The following is a 17,388-nucleotide window of genomic DNA, read 5'->3' as shown; positions in this document are numbered from 1 at the left end:
TTGAGTTCTTAATTGCTAAGGAAAAGTGATTGTTGATTACCTTTTTTAGCTTTTATTAAAGTTGTTTTGACCTCTAAAATCGCTTGTTCAAGCTTGCTTTACCGCATTTACGTCCTCTCTTTGCATTCCTTATTATAAAGCACTAGAATTACTTTTTCTTTTTTGTGTTGGGACTTTGTTTTGTTGTTGTATTTTTTTTTTTTTTAATCTTTGATGGAAGACAACTATGTAATCAGACAAATGCAACGATAGCACTGCCATGAATTGAAAGCTTTTAATCACAAATCATGCAATGCGAGCTCTTTTTAGAAAATTATTATATTAAATAAATTATATCAATCAAGGTAGGTCTCCATAGACTTTAAAAGTTGTTTAAAAGCATTGAATTAGTTAAGAATTTATATTAATATTAAAAAGAATTTGCAATAATAACCTTTAATAAGAAATTGTTAATAACAAAAAAATTAAAAATTTTATTGAGGTGAGTAGGATCATTTTAAACAAAGGGTTGAAATTTATGTATCAAAAACAAAAAAAGATTATGTTTAGGTAATTTAGTATTATAACAAGTGCACAAAGAACTCATTATTTCTCTATATTAATCTTTTGGATTATTGTTGGCTCTTGATCAGCTCCTCGGTGATGATCTACCAAGGTCCAACAATTCCTCCAATTTGTGAAATGAATCTCTAGTTTTTAAGTATGCTTCTCCGGACTAACTATGGACTTAATTTTTCCTTCATTATTTTATTGGAACTCATTCTAACTTGTAATTTTTTTTATGTAATATAAATTTTATATATATAGTAGTTGTAAATTTTCAAGATATGCTCAGTCTACCGCTCATCTATGCTATAATTAAATAAATTTACTCATTCAGTAGGCCTTTGATTGAATGTAATCATTGCTATGTTGTAATAAAATATTTAAAGATAAAAAATTAAAAAATAAATAAATAAAGTCAAAGAGGGGAGCAAGCAAAATGGGATTCAGGTTCAATTATTCAGGTGACCAAAAGATTCAATCAAATGTCCAGTATTTTTTATCTGCTTTTAAAACACAGACTGGCAGCAGACACCAAATTGATTTTAAAGAGTAAAGACTTCTCTTTATTTCTTAATTAAAATAATCACTTTTCACTTGTTCCGATTCACACAAGTCTCAAGTGCTTTTTACCGCAAGTGCTTTTTACGGATTAAGAAATGGCCAATCAACAGTGTTTCAAAAGCAAAAACGAACCCTCTTCACGGTTTCCCTCTCAAACCACAAATACAAAGCGCAGAGAAAGCAAAAGCAAATCCCACAAACAAAAACGCCCTGCTTCAAAAGCAAAAGCGAAAAAGCAATAACACACACACACACACACACACAAACCAAAAGCACACCACGTTAAGCAAACGAAAATAAAAATGATCCCATATATGTACTCTGCTTCAACTTCAATTCCCACTTTGACTTTCTTCTCGCAGCAATTATGTCTCATGAGATTGTTCCTGCTGACTCAATTCTTGATCAGGAAACTGATGGCAGCAGCAGCAGCAACCATACTTACGAGAGATTTTATGATGCTTCTTCATCAGGTGCATATGATTATGAAGCCAATGCTGAAAATGAGGAAACGCCATATACATTTACAAGAACAAGATCACTCACGTATGGTCGTCAGCATGTTCCTGAATCGTTTGACAGTGAGAGGTTGCCGGCTTTTTTGGCTTCTGGGATTCACAAGTTCCTTCTTGTTGCCAATTTGCTTGAGAGCGAGGAGCCTCGCGTTGCTTATCTTTGTAAGTCTTTTTGTCTTTTGGTGAATTGGGTGCTTATTAGGTTCTTGTTTTAACAATTGGAGTTCATTTTTTAATGATTATTGTCTTTGTTGGTCGTTAGTATTGCTCATTTGCTCTTCTCTCTCTGTTTTAGCCTTTCCTTTTTTCATTTTTGATTTTTTAAAATTTGTATTGGTTTTGTTGGATGAAGTATGAGGTTTAAGAATTGCGCTCTTATAAGGTATTTTATGTGTTTGTGAGTTGTTTTCATTAATTAATTCCCTTTTGGTGAATTTGGTATTTTCTTTATGTTTTCGAATGATCAGGCGTGAAGTATGAATCCCACCAGTTATTTGGATTTCAGGATTAAATTGTAGACGATGCTTGCCAGAATGGAATAGGGACATGGTCGTGATAAATTATGGCCCTGAAGTAAATAGTTTAGGTTCAGCGAGACAGCAAGTACAAAGTTATGACTTGGAAAAGAGAGGAAAATGGGATTATATATGATCTTTTTGCTTGACATTTAGTATAGTACCATTTAAATGCAATCCCAATTTCATGAACAGAACTCACACTAGTAGTGAAAATTTAGGTTTTGCATGTGATTGTACATGCTCTGTTCATATTTGTTATGTTGATCTTTGGGCAGGCCGCTTCCAAGCTTTTGAAATTGCACATCGCATGGACCGAAACTCAACTGCAAGGGGTGTTCGGCAGTTCAAAACATCTCTTCTTCAACGGCTTGAGCAGGTACTAACTCATCTCAAGAGAACTTATCTCGGCACATGAAATGTTTTGACAAATATCATCAAAGAGTATAACGTTTTAAGTTGTCATCACATACATATAGAATTTGACCTGAAAGGTTTCCACACCCTAATACCATGATCCAATGGCTCCAATGCAGTTATTTTCCCTTTTCCCCAAGGAGGAGTTCTCTGTTTGTGGTGTTTACATATGTTTTATTTATCTTCTTTGAATTATCAGCTTTAATTTGATTATAATTCTTGATTTGTCTTCTTGTAGGTTTAGCCTTTCCATTAATTTATTATTTTAGCAATATTTGCTCTTCTTGATAACAGATGTGATATCTAGCTCAATATGGTCAATCATTTTCATGTTTTATGTAGCTTTTCTTTCTTTTTTAAAAGAAGACTTCACTATTGATCATTTGTCGTTGTATACTTGTAAATTATTTACCACAACCCTGAAATAACTTTTATTAGCTATGTATACCTTTAGCAATTTTTCTTGCCTTATGATTTCAATTTTTCATTTCACAAATAATTAGCTTTGTTAGCGCTAACCTCTTTATCTTTCTGTTTATCTAATATTTAAGTCTGTGTTTTTGTGCTATGTGATTATTGATCAGATTCTGCTTTTTTTTTCTGCTCATTACAGAAAGTTACTGGTCTTTTTTTATTTTATTTTTTGAATCCGTATTAAATTTTCATATCTTTATTGGCTTTGATGAGTTTTAGGATGAATACACCACCCTTGATAGACGAAAGGAGGAGACTGATACACGCGAACTGAGACGTGTTTATCATGCATACAAGGACTATATTTTCAGAAATAGTGGAGCACTGAATTTAGAAGGAAGGTGATTTGAGTTATTATTAAATTATACTTTTCACTATGCCTGATTCAGCTACATTTTATTCTGTAGGTTCACTTCTACTAATTGAAATTAATATGTTGTGTTAAATTTAAATCAGTGAAAGAGAGAGATTAATAAATGCACGTAGAATTGCTTCGGTGTTGTATGAAGTTTTAAAGACGGTAACAAACGCAGTTGATCCTCAGGTGACATTTTATTTCTGAACTTTTTTTATCTTTTACTGTTTCTGCTGCAAGCATATTGTTCTAGAGCCTTAGTTACTGTATTTTGATTTCTTATTTTGTTTATATATCTTCTTTATCAGGCCCTTGCTGATAGAGACAGTATTCCAAATAAACCTCAGTTCTATGTGCCATATAACATTCTTCCACTTGATCAAGGAGGTATTCAGCAACCAATTATGCAGCTTCCTGAGGTCTGGTCCATGTTCTTGATATTAGCTGGTTGATGCTAGTGGCATTTGCTTTTCATTCAAAGTCTATTTCATTTGCCCTTAAATTTACTTGTCATAAACATTTATTCTGCTGGAACATTCCTGAGTTCAATAGCATAAAATAGTTCATTCACAAGCTTATAAGTGGTACAGATTAAAGCTGCCATAGCAGCTGTTCGCAATACTCGTGGTTTACCTTCGGCCCCAGATTTCCAGAAGTCTGGTGCATTCATGGATTTATTTGATTTTCTTCATTATTGTTTTGGTTTTCAGGTAAATTTCCTCAAGCATCTCTATTATATTTCAATTTATAATCTTTTATTAAGTGTGAAAATCTGAACTGAAACTGGAGTTGGCAAATGGCTGTAAAATGAAATATTGCCTTTATGTGCTTGATTTGAGGCATCAATTGTTTTTTGAGATTCTTGTCCTGTCTTCAATCAGGAAGGAAATGTTGCCAACCAGAGGGAGAATCTTATTCTTCTTCTTGCTAACATCCATATTCGGCAATCTCATAAGCAGTCACCTATCTCAGAGGTGATTTATTTATTTAAATGTCAATCCTTTTAACCTCTTGGTTATCTTTGTTTTGAATCTGTTTCTATTATATGATTTAGCTTGGAGATGCAGCTGTGGATGAATTGATGAGGAAATTCTTTAAAAATTATACAAATTGGAGCAAATTTTTGGGGAGAAGAAAAAGCATCCGGTGAGAAACAGCACCAAAATATAATTTATTTCTTTCCATCTTATGTTAATTAATAAAACATTAATTTTCTATTCACTGCGGCACTATTTTTGGACAAATTGATGATTTTTCTTTTTCTGCTTCAATGTCTTTGGACAAAACTCTGCTATCTATATCATTCCATCCTTTTGCATCTCATGGGCGTTATTTCATTATTCTTTCTTGTCATAAGACTGAAAGATTTCTTTTCTGTTTTTTTTTTCACGTTTTCTGGCCATTTTCTTATATTAAATTTACTATTTGCTTTTGAAGGTTGCCTTGTGTAAAACAGGAAGCCCAACAACATAAAATTCTGTATCTAGGGCTTTACCTTCTCATATGGGGGGAGGCTGCAAATTTGCGGTTTATGCCAGAGTGTCTGTGTTATATTTTTCACCATGTAAGTTGAAAATTCTGTTGGAACTGATTACGTTTTATGCCAGAACTTGAATTGTATATTTTGCATGTAGGAGTATGAGTTATTGTGGCTTTTGTCATGTTTCTGGTCTTACTCTGGAGACTTGACTATCCTAGTCAAAAGACTTGGAGGAAAAATCTATTTTAGTACATAATTACACAAATACCTACCACAATGCTGTAATATGCATATTGAAGTGCAGATTAAAACAAATTCAACATGTTGTTATAACGAACTATTAGTGTTCTTATAAGAATATATATATATATATATATATATATATATTATATTTGGTTTGTTTGCTTTCAGATGGCCTATGAATTGCATGGTATTTTAACCGGTGCTGTTAGTACTATAACTGGGGAGAAGATCATGCCAGCCTATGGGGGTGCTTTTGAATCTTTCCTTAAGAATGTAGTTACCCCTATATATCGGGTTATGTATGAGGTATGTTCGCAATAACAATCATTTCTTTTAAATGTTGAGCAAGTATCTCATTTTCTTATTAAACACTGAAGGAAGCTCAAAAAAGCAAAAATGGGACAGCTGATCATTCTAAATGGAGAAACTACGATGATCTCAACGAGTTTTTCTGGTTAGAAGCAATTTCATAGCATTCTTTTCCATATCTTTCAACTCAAGCTCTCAAGAAGTTCATCTCGGATAATTATGGTTACTTCAATTTTCAGGTCTCCTGTTTGTTTTGAGATAGGTTGGCCCATGCGACTAGAACATGACTTTTTCTGGGTGACCAATAATCGTAAAGCTAAGAATGCTACAGTACCAAGAGATGCCGTAAAAGAAAAAAATAATGGAGAAGAAAAGAAAGATGAAGAACAAGGAGTAAGCCAGGTTGCAGAACTCACGTTGCATATTTTGAATAAATTGATTTATGAACTTAATTGATATTAAAAGATGATGAAGAACACATTGTTCATCTAAAACATGCTGATTTTGTTCCATAGTGCTCATGTTTGACTTGTTGGAAATTGCGAGCATATTCCAAGCCAAGGCTTTGGGAAACATCATATTTGAAAATTGAACTTAGAAAAACTATATTATCCTTTTGGAATCGATTGCTTGCAGTGATCATTATATTGTTTTCTTTTCATACTAGGATTCTGTAATGATGACAATAAATGTATCTTGGTTTATGCCAAGAGAATCTTAAACTGGTCTCAATATACCATTTTGAATAGATATTGTTTTCCTAAGTAATTTTAATCATTGGTGTTGCATGGTCAAATTTATAGAATATGATAATATTGGGGGTTCGCCTGTTTAAAAACGTTCAGTTAATATGCTGCTGGAGGTTTATTCCCTCTGTTTATTCTTAGAATCATTTTAATATAGCATAGAAGTACTTTCCTAATAGAAGTAGCAAGACATTAATGTATTCTGTAAAAAATCTTTTATTACAAAAATGGAAAGGAACTAGAATACATTCAGGGATCAGTACTATGCACGACCTATGCATTATGTATGTATAGTTGCTTGCAGATGTGTCTTTATACAACATATGTAAGCAATGATGCATTCATGTGTATACTGTTGTTCCCTGAATTATACATATGTTGGGTATGTATGTGTAGGTATGCAGTTAAGTGCGTGTAGTTGTTCATAGATGTATATCTAGACATATTTCTGTATGTATTTATCTACTATTTCATTTAGATGCACTTATTTGTGCTTGAATATATCTAAGAGGCATATGTGTTACACATGTTTTATGTATATATGTTGGTATGCATATGCATTGTGTCTGATGTTTACTTATTTTCTGATTGATAAAAATGGGTTGCCGTTAGTTGTGCTTCTGATTGCTCATACTTTTCCATAACCAATGGGATAAGTACTTACTAGTTTTTTCTTTTTTCCTAAGAACCAGACAACTCATTGTTTTGCTCTCACAGGCTGGTGTAGAAGAAAATTGTGAACCCATGTGGCTAGGAAAAACAAATTTTGTTGAGATTCGTTCCTTTTGGCAAATTTTTAGGAGCTTTGACAGAATGTGGAGCTTTTATATTTTATGCCTTCAGGTCTGTTCTGAACTCACTACAAGTGGTTTATAACTGCATCATCCTTATTCGCAGTTTAGTTATGATTTTTTTTCGCCTTTTCAGGCAATGATAATTATGGCTTGCCATGATTTGGAATCTCCACTTCAAGTGTTTGATGCAGATGTATTTGAGGACATTATGAGCATCTTCATTACATCTACAATTCTCAAACTGATACAAGGTAGGGGCACTTGCAGTTATTTTACCCATTATTGAATTTATTTCAGGAAAGTACCTGTATTCACAAGTACAATAATGATATAAAGCCAGTGAAAATAATTGTCTAGTTCAGCTCGTTTTCTTTTCTCATAAATGGGTCTTGGAAAATCTTGCCCTCTAAAAACAAAAGTGATCTTAATAATTCTCACCTATGTGAAGTTTCCTTTGGGAAGTTGGGCCTTAGCTATTGAGCAGTGATTGGATAGAGTAACAGTCATAAAGTTGAAATTGGATTTTGCAAAGACCTGCAAACTCTAATTCATATATTTCTGAAAAAGGTTTCTGTGAAAGACTAACACAACTCAAAATATGCAAATAGTTTCTTGGCCAATTTTAATCAAATATCAATATAACTCAACAAAATGTATAGAATAAATGTCATGGTATCTCATTTCCCAAGTCCCAACAGATCTTAAAGGTGGAGAAAAAAGAAACAATCAACCAAAGCGGTGCTTCACTTCTTAGTAATTCATTAGATTAGCTTGTATTTGTAGCATTGATTTTAATTGGATTACAGCAATGAAAACTTCTTTTCTACTCTCTTAAAAGCTTACTTGATACATAAACATAATGTTGCACTCTGGACACATCATGCTCTTTGATGGAAGGTGGAAGGCTTATTAATCTAAACTTGTGAAGCTAGGAGCTGAGGTGTATAACTTTCAATTAAAAATTATGTGTTCCTTTTTTTCAGATAGGCGCTGCATTATGGTCTCGAAAATGGAATTATTGAATTTATTTGTAGTCTTGGATATCCCTGTACATTGTGATATTCTATCCGAAATGAAAACTCTTTGCTATTTTTTTTTAAGTTCTTTGGTTCATTTCTCTTGCATGTAAGCATTTTTCAGAGTGAATATGTTAAAAAGGCATTATACATGCTTGCATGCCCAAATACATAAACATATGAAAATATTGCTGATCTAATTCTAAAACTGGTCTTTCAGCAATTTTTGACATTGCCTTTACGTGGAAAGCCAGGCGTACAATGGAATCCTCTCGTAAAAGGAAATACATGTTCAAGCTGTTTGTTGCAGTGATATGGACAATTGTTCTTCCAGTTTTATATGCCAGTACTAGAAGGAACTATACTTGCTATTCCACACACTATAAGAGCTGGCTTGGAGAATTATGTTTTTCATCCTATATGGTTGCAGTCACAATTTACTTGATGACTAATGCCATTGAATTGGTGCTCTTTTTTGTCCCTACCATTGGCAAATACATTGAGATCTCAAATTGGCGGATATGCACAATGCTGTCTTGGTGGACACAGGTAGAATCCCATAAAGATATAAGGAAATATAGGAGACATTTTTTTCCCTCTTCTTTGTTAATTTATCTCTGCTTTTTCTGTTTTTGCTTTTTCATATTTTAACTCACAGCTGTGTAGCTCTTTACAATGCAGAAATTAGTTCCTTTTTACTCTTCTAAATTATATTGTCTTTGCTCTTTATCATGCTTTTTTTTTTCTCCTTAAATGAATTCCTCAATAGTTTTGGACATTATTAATACTCTTTATAATTTGTAATTTTGTTGTTATCATTCAGCCTAGATTATATGTTGGACGTGGAATGCAAGAAACTCAAGTTTCTCAATTCAAGTATATCCTCTGCCTTCATTGCTATGCTCTTGGTTTTTGTCTTTTATTGATTCTATTCGAAATAATTTCCTTTTCTCGTAATACGCAGGTACACAGTGTTTTGGTTCCTAGTACTGCTAAGTAAATTTTCATTTAGCTATATTTTTGAGGTGAGTATAGTGCAGGTGCTCCCATAACAACATAGTTACAATTGAAATGCACTTTCCTCTGTTATAACATAGAACAAATTAGATTATTTTTTGAATCATACATTTGAGTGGCATGCTGGATCTAAAAACTATTTTTCAGACCGTTTTTACAATCTGAAGACCATTGTTTTCCAAGTTTTATACCTTTCTTTAATCCCAAAAGTTAAAGCTAATATGCAAGCGGCCAACTACAGTTTAAACTCTAACATTGAGTTTTTCAACGAACATTAAGACGGAAGGAAACAAAAAGTTTCACTGGAAGAATTTTAGTGATCTACACATTGGATATAGACTGCTGTTAATTGGTCCCAGTAAATCAACATTCTGTCTTTCTGACTCTGTACATCAATGAAAATATGTTCAAGCGAAAGAACTTATCTATCATCTGCAAATGAAAAATGCAGATAAAACCACTGATTGAACCTACAAGACTTATTATGAAGATTGGCGTGCAAAGGTACGATTGGCACGAGCTTTTCCCCAAAGGTAGTCTTTGTTTCTCTCTAGTCTGTTCTTTGAACTCGAATCTGCATTTCAAAATTTATTTATCTAACATTAATTTTTCCTCTTGTGTAGTCAAGAGTAATGCTGGTGCAATTGTGGCTGTGTGGTCTCCCATAATAGTTGTGAGTTTCTACCAATCTGTCTGGAACCTTTCTTTTAAATGCTTTAATTTTACCTTCAACCATTTGGTGTGATTAGAGCTAAATGTTGGTGGGTGATGGTTTTTGCTTGTATCTAACTGTGATACAGGACTTCCATCCAAGATTATCTTTAAAATGAAAAATAAATTTCATAGTTCAATTTTACATAAATTTATTGTGTTTTTGTGCTTATGATAGGTGTATTTCATGGACACACAGATCTGGTATTCTGTCTTCTGTACAATCTTTGGTGGACTTTATGGCATTTTGCATCATCTTGGAGAGGTAAGAGGAATATTTTTTACCCATAACATCATTTTAATGAACTAATTACTATTGTTTATTACAGATTCGGACATTGGGAATGCTAAGAAGCAGATTTCACACGTTGCCTTCTGCATTCAATGTCTGCCTTATCCCACCTGCACTGAGAAATGATCAGAAGAATAAAAGGATTTTCTTTAGGAGGTTTCATAAGGTAGGAGATTTAATCTTGCTACATTGCTATACGAATTGCCTGAAGGGATTAATGTTCTCTTCTACTGACTGCTCCGCTGATTATATTTGACGTTGCTCAGGGTAAAAAAGATGACATTGCCAAGTTTGTTCTAGTTTGGAACCAAATTGTTAATAGATTCCGAGTCGAAGACTTGATAAGCAACAGGTAGAGTTAAGCTGTTATGAAATTGTTCTTTTGTTTTCTTAACTTTGAACTTTCCGAACGATGTTTCTATGATCAGGGAGCTGGATCTGATGACAATACCTATGTCAAAAGAGTTATTTTCTGGCATAGTTCGCTGGCCTATTTTCCTCCTGGCACATAAGGTATGGTCTTTTCACTAAAATTTTGTGATTTTGACTTTTTGTCATTTATTTCTATAAGAATGTTCCTACTCTTGCTAGTTCGTAACAGCACTGAGCATTGCAAGAGATTTTGTCGGGAAGGACAAGATTCTTTTCAGGAAGATTAGAAAAGATAAATACATGTACAGTGCCGTAAAGGAGTGCTATGAGTCACTGAAGTGTATTCTTGAAATCCTTGTTGTTGGGGATCTGGAGAAAAGGTAGAGAAAAATCCTCTGATCAAAATTAGCCTTCTGTGCACATATGTAGGGAATTTTCTTTTAAGGTTTGCAAGTAACATGCCAAATAGATACCGTAGTTTTTCCTTTCTTGGTTGGCCACTGAATTTTAGAGTTTTAACCGAAACTTGGCTTGCTTCTTACTTCCAGTGTGTGAAACTTTTTTGGATGTATTGGTGCTACTTTTCTTTATAGGGTTATATCCAACATTGTAAATGAAATTGAGGAAAGCATTGGAAGATCAAATCTTCTCGACAATTTCAAGATGGGTGAGCTCCTGGCTCTACAAGCCAAATGCATTGAACTAGTTGAACTTCTGGTAATTATTTTACTTCGAAGCTGAATTTCAAGTTGAAGTTTATTGTTTCTCAATCAACAGAGAGGTATCAGGGATTTTTTGTTTGACATTCTTTAAGGTTGAGGGAAATGAAACTCATCATGATAAAGTTGTAAAAGTTCTCCAAGATATCTTTGAGCTAGTAACAAATGATATGATGACAAATGGTTCCAGGTATGTTTCTCTCTGTCCTCATTCCTGTATTAATGCCAATTCGAGACGAGACTTTACTAACTTTCATTTTACATGTGCAGAGTACTGGATTCATTAAATTCATCCCAGCTGGTTGAGCGGGATTTTGCATTTTGTCTCCAAAGAACTAGACATCAGTTGTTTGCTGACAAGAATTCTATCCATTTTCCTTTGCCAGATAACGACTCTCTGAATGAACAGGTTTTTTTTTTTTTCCCCTCCTTTTTTTCTCTTCCTCGTGTAGAGCATGTTTACCCTACTCAGTCCACAATCACACACCTGCTCTGTTTTTTCAGCCCTCTTCTGCAAATTTAGCTTTTTAGTTTTTTACCTTAACCACAAGATTGTACGTGGCACTCGCAAAACATCAAAATCATCTATGTATTATCCTTTTTTGTATCCACTCATTTATATATTTCAAACATGCATCCACACATACCTGTAAACATGAGACTAATAACCACACATTTCAAACTTAAAATGGCAGATCAAGCGTTTTCTTCTGTTGCTCTCTGTCAAAGACAAGGCAATGGACATACCTGCAAACTTAGAGGCTCGGAGGCGTATCTCATTCTTTGCTACATCATTATTTATGGGCATGCCCAGTGCTCCTAAAGTACGGAACATGCTGTCGTTCAGGTTGAATGCATCGTCTTGCTCCATATTGTTTCTTGGTGACAGCTTTCTTATTTTGCAAATTTTTGTTACATTTAAGTGTGTCATATCTTGTCATATCTTGACAAAACATTTGATAAATCAATGAATTTTTATAGATACAAGCTAGTTAATTCTTGTACGAATGATCTCTTAATTCTCAAATTTTCAGTTAATCATGTGCTAATACCAAGCACAATGTACCTGAACAGAAATAACATCAGCCAATAAGTTAAGTAGATTTAAAGGTTAACTCTTGTTGGAATAACTCGAAGTTACTTAACTTGCTAAATCTAGTTAAATGCTTCTTTACAGAGATGCCAGTCAATTTTGGCACCTGAAGTAGGTTTGATGCATGATACTATAATTTTAAACTATTTGTTGGCTATTTGGAGCTTGTCTGTTTTCTGTCATTTTTTATTTTAGCAATGTTGCATTTTACAGCACTGTCACTTCCCTCTTGAAATTTTTAGCTGAAAGTTAAGTGCCCTGAGATTTGATGAAAGATTACCTAGTTATGCATGCTCAATTTTTTCTTGTTTGATGTGTTCTCTTGTGCTTTTATTGGTGATGTACATTTACTTGGACAAGCATTATGACATACAAACCCTAGAAGAAAACCAACAAACTTGAAGAATTTTTTTTCTTATTTCTTGTATTAATTTTATTTTTCATTGACAAACGTTTACCCCACAAATTTCACCTGATTCAATATATTCTTTATTAGTGTTTTAACTCCACATTTCACGGAAGACATAAACTTTTCCATGAAGGAGCTATATTCGAGCAAAGAAGAAGTTTCGATCATTTTTTACATGCAAAAGATTTATCCAGGTAACAGACGACTTCTTGAGTAGTTGTTTTTTGCTCTCCGATTGAATGCAACTTGAAGTACGTGACTCCTCGATTTTCCTTAGATGAATGGAAAAACTTTTTAGAACGAATGGGGTGTGAAAACTTGGATACATTAAAAGATGAAGGCAAGGAGGAAGAACTTAGGAGCTGGGCTTCTTTTCGAGGGCAAACACTGAGCCGATCAGGTGAGAAAAAAAAAATTCATTAACTATTTTATAAAGCTGATCCAAATAGGTAAGAAAATGAATTATCAGAATTTAACCTCCTCTTTGTTGGTTATCACAGTTAGAGGAATGATGTACTATGAAGAGGCCTTAAAATTACAAGCATTCCTTGACATGGCTGAAGATGAAGGTTTGTGGTATTGAATGGGATAGTAGTATTTAGCAGCAGCATTTGTTTTTCACAATCCAATATTTTATGCAATATTTCCTGACTATAGCATGAGGCTGCTATATGGCACCTTTCTTCTTTGCCTGAGATTATATATGGAGGAGATAGCTTCATTTAAACTTTAACACCATGTCATCAATTCTGTTCATCCAGATATTCTTGAAGGCTATGAAGCTGCTGAAAGGAATAATCGTACATTATTTGCTCAACTAGATGCATTGTCAGACATGAAATTCACTTATGTGGTTTCTTGTCAAATGTTTGGATCACAAAAAGCTTCAGGAGACCCCCGTGCACAAGACATGATTGACTTGATGATTAGGTAACTAATTATTTGCCAGACATGATAAAAGTGAATATGTTGGAGTATTTTGATATGCAATTCATTGATCATATTTAAAAGTTACCTAAATGCAGCTATGGATTATTGCTTATTTGCTCGAAGGTACCCATCTCTACGTGTTGCTTATGTGGAAGAGAAAGAAGTGTTTGATGCAAATAAGCCTAGGAAGGTTTATTCTTCCATATTGGTTAAAGGAGTCAATGGCAAGGATCCAGGGGCAGAGGTATTAAGAGTCTGGTACACAATAATAATAGCTTACTGAAAGGAACTAACCACCAGTAAATAATGTAATAGCTCTTACTCTGTAGGATTACAAGCCATGAATCATTTACTATAATCTTGTGCATTCTTGCCCCCCATTTCATCTGCCTTTTCCCAGAACTTGTACAGTTGTAACAGTTGGTTGTGGTACTCTTTTATTATGTAGGAAATATATCGCATCAAACTTCCTGGTCCACCAAATATTGGAGAAGGGAAGCCTGAAAATCAAAATCATGCCATAATTTTCACACGTGGTGAAGCTCTACAGACAATTGATATGAACCAAGTATGCTTTTACTGTAGTAGCTACATGTTAATGATTCCCATGGCTTCGATTCTTATTTTTTTTCTGGTTATGCAGGATAATTATTTGGAAGAAGCCTTAAAAATGAGAAATCTTCTACAAGAATTTCTTCAGAACCATGGACGGCGGCCCCCCACAATACTTGGTCTGAGAGAACACATCTTTACAGGAAGGTTTGATCCTCATTTCCTATAAGTTGTAAATAACACATGGTCCACACCTTGTGCCCGCATGGGTAATCACTAAAAATATGGCAATAAAAAAGATTCAGAAAAGTTACCTTGGGAATTTGTTGTAAAGACCATGAATTGAACATAATGTTCAATTGGTTACACCTATGTTACATTGCTCTCTGATTAAAATAATTTCCACCATTGTATTAGTTTCAGTTTGCATCTACTATAGTTCCACAAACCTATAAAAGTACACTAGTGATAAGATCATACAGACTGAGAAACTTAAATTGTCTCCCATTATGCAGTGTTTCTTCTCTGGCATGGTTCATGTCATATCAGGAGACTAGTTTTGTTACCATTGGTCAACGGCTTCTTGCCAATCCTCTCAGGTAATGGATATATATTGCTTCAGGCTTAATGCTTCACGTAATTTTGGTATAAATATGCGTGCATACGTTGTTTGCCTGCGAATGCAGAATACCTAGCGGCTTACTGTTTTTCTACTAAGCTTGGTGCTTCAAATAAAAATTAACAAAAACGTTTGGTTGAATGACTCTTGTCAGTTGCATATGTGTCCATACTCCAATGGTTGTATCTGCTCTGGCATTGCATAATCTGTCTTCACTAATTCTTGTCCTGTTATGGCATTTAACCATAATATTTTCCAAGTCTCTTCGTGTTTTTGTATATCCTCAGTCCTCTAATCAATTGACTTTTAATTTCTTTGCATCTCATCTTTTTAGGGTACGATTCCACTATGGACATCCTGATGTATTTGATAGGGTGTTTCACATTACAAGAGGTGGCATTAGCAAAGCATCCAAAACAATTAATTTGAGCGAGGATGTTTTCGCCGGTACAATATATTTTTGTCATTTCAATTAAATAATTAATCGTATTGTCAAAGTTGATCCGCTGCTTTCTGATTCAGGATTTAATTGTACCTTAAGAAGGGGATGCATCACCTACCATGAGTATATACAAGTGGGCAAAGGTCGTGATGTAGGCCTAAACCAGATCTCTAAGTTTGAAGCCAAAGTTGCTAATGGGAACAGTGAACAAACTTTGAGCCGTGACATACACCGCCTTGGTCGTCGGTTTGATTTTTTCCGGATGCTATCTTGTTACTTTACAACCATTGGATTTTATTTTAGTAGCATGGTAAGTGGTTTAAAGTCTTGACAAGTTCCTTATTTTTAGTTAAATTTATCTGTTTATGCTGGTTGATGTTCAATATCTAGTGATTCTATCTTCTTCCTATTGTGCTTATTAATATATAATAAACAAAAATTTTGATATTTCGGAAAAAAACACAACAAATATTTTGCAGATTTCAGTCATTGGAATTTATGTATTCCTCTATGGTCAGCTATACTTGGTTCTTAGTGGACTGCAAAAAGCACTCATGATTGAGGCTAAAATGAGGAACATACAATCATTAGAAGCTGCCCTTGCCTCTCAATCATTTATCCAGCTTGGGCTTTTAACAGGCTTACCAATGGTAATGGAGATTGGCTTGGAGAAAGGATTCCTCAATGCCCTTAAAGATTTTGTCCTCATGCAATTGCAGCTTGCTGCTCTTTTCTTCACTTTCTCGCTCGGTTCAAAAACTCATTATTATGGTCGAACAATTTTGCATGGGGGAGCTAAGTATAGACCTACTGGACGTAAGGTCGTGGTGTTTCATGCCAGCTTCACTGAGAATTACAGATTATATTCACGAAGTCACTTTGTTAAAGGATTTGAACTATTACTTCTGTTGATTGTCTATGATTTATTCAGGCGGTCATATCAGAGCAACATGGCATATGTGTTTATCACTTACTCCATTTGGTTCATGTCAATCACTTGGCTGTTTGCACCATTTTTGTTTAATCCTTCTGGATTTAGTTGGGGTAAGATAGTAGATGACTGGAAAGACTGGAATAAGTGGATCAGGGTGCAAGGTGGCATAGGCATTCCACAGGATAAAAGTTGGCATTCTTGGTGGATTGACGAGCAAGCCCATCTGCATCGTTCAGGGTTGGGTGCTAGGTTGTTTGAGATTCTTCTTTCTCTTCGATTTTTTATCTATCAGTATGGTTTGGTCTATCACCTAGACATCTCCCAGCAGAGCAAAAATTTTCTGGTTTATGTGCTTTCATGGATTGTGATTCTTGCGGTTTTCCTCACAGTCAAGGTAAAATTGTTCCACTTCGAATGAAATTTCATTAAGGTTCAATGTAGATCTAAGTAGTTGTTGCATATTGTAAGCTCAGTCTTTGTAAGTCACTTGATTAAGAAGCATTACTTTAGTTGTGATCTACTCGTTACGCTAACTCGATCTGAAACATGATGTGCAGGCAGTGAACATGGGAAGACAACAATTCAGTGTCAATTACCACCTTGTGTTTAGGTTCATCAAAGCGTTCCTCTTCCTTGGTATTCTATCTACAATAATTTCACTTTCTGTCATCTGTCAACTATCTTTCAAGGACATAATCGTGTGTTGTCTAGCATTTTTGCCAACGGGATGGGGTCTAATATTGGTAAGGGTTAAAAACATTCTCGTTCTTTATTCTTAAACAATTTTACTCTGTTCTATCTATATTTTGTTTCATAAACATTTCGGTTTCTTCAGATTGCGCAAGCTGTGAGGCCAAAGATAGAGAATACAGGATTATGGGACTTCGTAAAGGTTCTTGCTAAAGCATACGACTATGGAATGGGGGTCGTTCTTTTTACGCCCATAGCTGTTCTGGCTTGGCTCCCCATCATATCAGCCTTCCAGACTCGCTTCCTTTTCAATGAGGCCTTCAATAGGCATTTGCAAATTCAACCAATTCTTGCCGGGAAGAAAAAGCACAGATAATTTTTTGCAGCAGAGTGGCAAGTACTTGTTTATAACAGTATTAGAGTTGAGTACATTAGTAGGTATATTTTCAATACATGTCAATAATTTAGTGTATAGCTGCAATTCAAGTAAGATTATATAAAATAGGAATAGAAGTTCAACAGCGAATATTCAATTACCTATTTTAGAGGATAGAAACTGAACCCATGTCATTCATTTATCAATGAGTTCTTAATATTCTGATAAAGCAATTGTCTTGTATGTCATCTCTCCGGCTTT

The 17,388-nt window shown here is 34.4% G+C and overlaps 1 protein-coding gene across 2 annotated transcripts; it reads left to right on the top strand.

Annotated features, from left to right (window-relative positions):
• The first annotated feature begins 1,218 nt into the window (after positions 1-1,218).
• LOC102631245 (putative callose synthase 8) lies at positions 1,219-17,356 on the top strand. Of its 2 annotated transcripts, none has more exons than XM_006477876.3 (41): positions 1,219-1,784; positions 2,416-2,516; positions 3,248-3,369; positions 3,485-3,572; positions 3,692-3,802; positions 3,974-4,093; positions 4,265-4,357; positions 4,438-4,529; positions 4,821-4,947; positions 5,275-5,412; positions 5,484-5,560; positions 5,655-5,808; positions 6,879-7,004; positions 7,089-7,206; positions 8,192-8,520; positions 8,795-8,847; positions 8,936-8,996; positions 9,440-9,521; positions 9,612-9,661; positions 9,878-9,964; positions 10,029-10,157; positions 10,258-10,343; positions 10,420-10,504; positions 10,583-10,743; positions 10,957-11,080; positions 11,178-11,272; positions 11,353-11,491; positions 11,778-11,929; positions 12,672-12,778; positions 12,862-12,984; positions 13,085-13,153; positions 13,346-13,514; positions 13,638-13,758; positions 13,963-14,082; positions 14,158-14,273; positions 14,582-14,665; positions 15,020-15,132; positions 15,208-15,437; positions 15,607-16,455; positions 16,619-16,804; positions 16,897-17,356. In XM_006477876.3, the coding sequence occupies exons 1-41, from the start codon at positions 1,475-1,477 to the stop codon at positions 17,125-17,127; spliced, it is 5,928 nt and encodes a 1,975-aa protein (XP_006477939.2). In that variant the 5' UTR covers positions 1,219-1,474; the 3' UTR covers positions 17,128-17,356. The 2 variants fall into 2 exon arrangements, with proteins under 2 accessions (XP_006477939.2, XP_006477938.2); XM_006477875.3 differs by having other exon boundaries at positions 5,655-5,817.
• Positions 17,357-17,388: the final 32 nt, after the last annotated feature.

The sequence above is a fragment of the Citrus sinensis genome, chromosome 3 (assembly GCF_022201045.2).
Source record: "Citrus sinensis cultivar Valencia sweet orange chromosome 3, DVS_A1.0, whole genome shotgun sequence".
NCBI lineage: Eukaryota > Viridiplantae > Streptophyta > Magnoliopsida > Sapindales > Rutaceae > Citrus > Citrus sinensis.
Note: the sequence above shows the minus strand (reverse complement) of the source record. Positions and strands in the feature narration are given on the sequence as shown.

What these genes read in the sequence shown, in the direction of transcription:
- LOC102631245 (XM_006477875.3), top strand. Translation starts at nt 1,475, where the DNA reads ATGTCTCATGAGATTGTTCCTGCTGACTCAATTCTTGATCAGGAAACT. An exon ending in TTCTTCAACGGCTTGAGCAG is followed by an intron (nt 2,517 to 3,247) that starts GTACTAACTCAT and finishes GATGAGTTTTAG; the next exon opens with GATGAATACACCACCCTTGA. An exon ending in AGACAATTGATATGAACCAA is followed by an intron (nt 14,083 to 14,157) that starts GTATGCTTTTAC and finishes CTGGTTATGCAG; the next exon opens with GATAATTATTTGGAAGAAGC.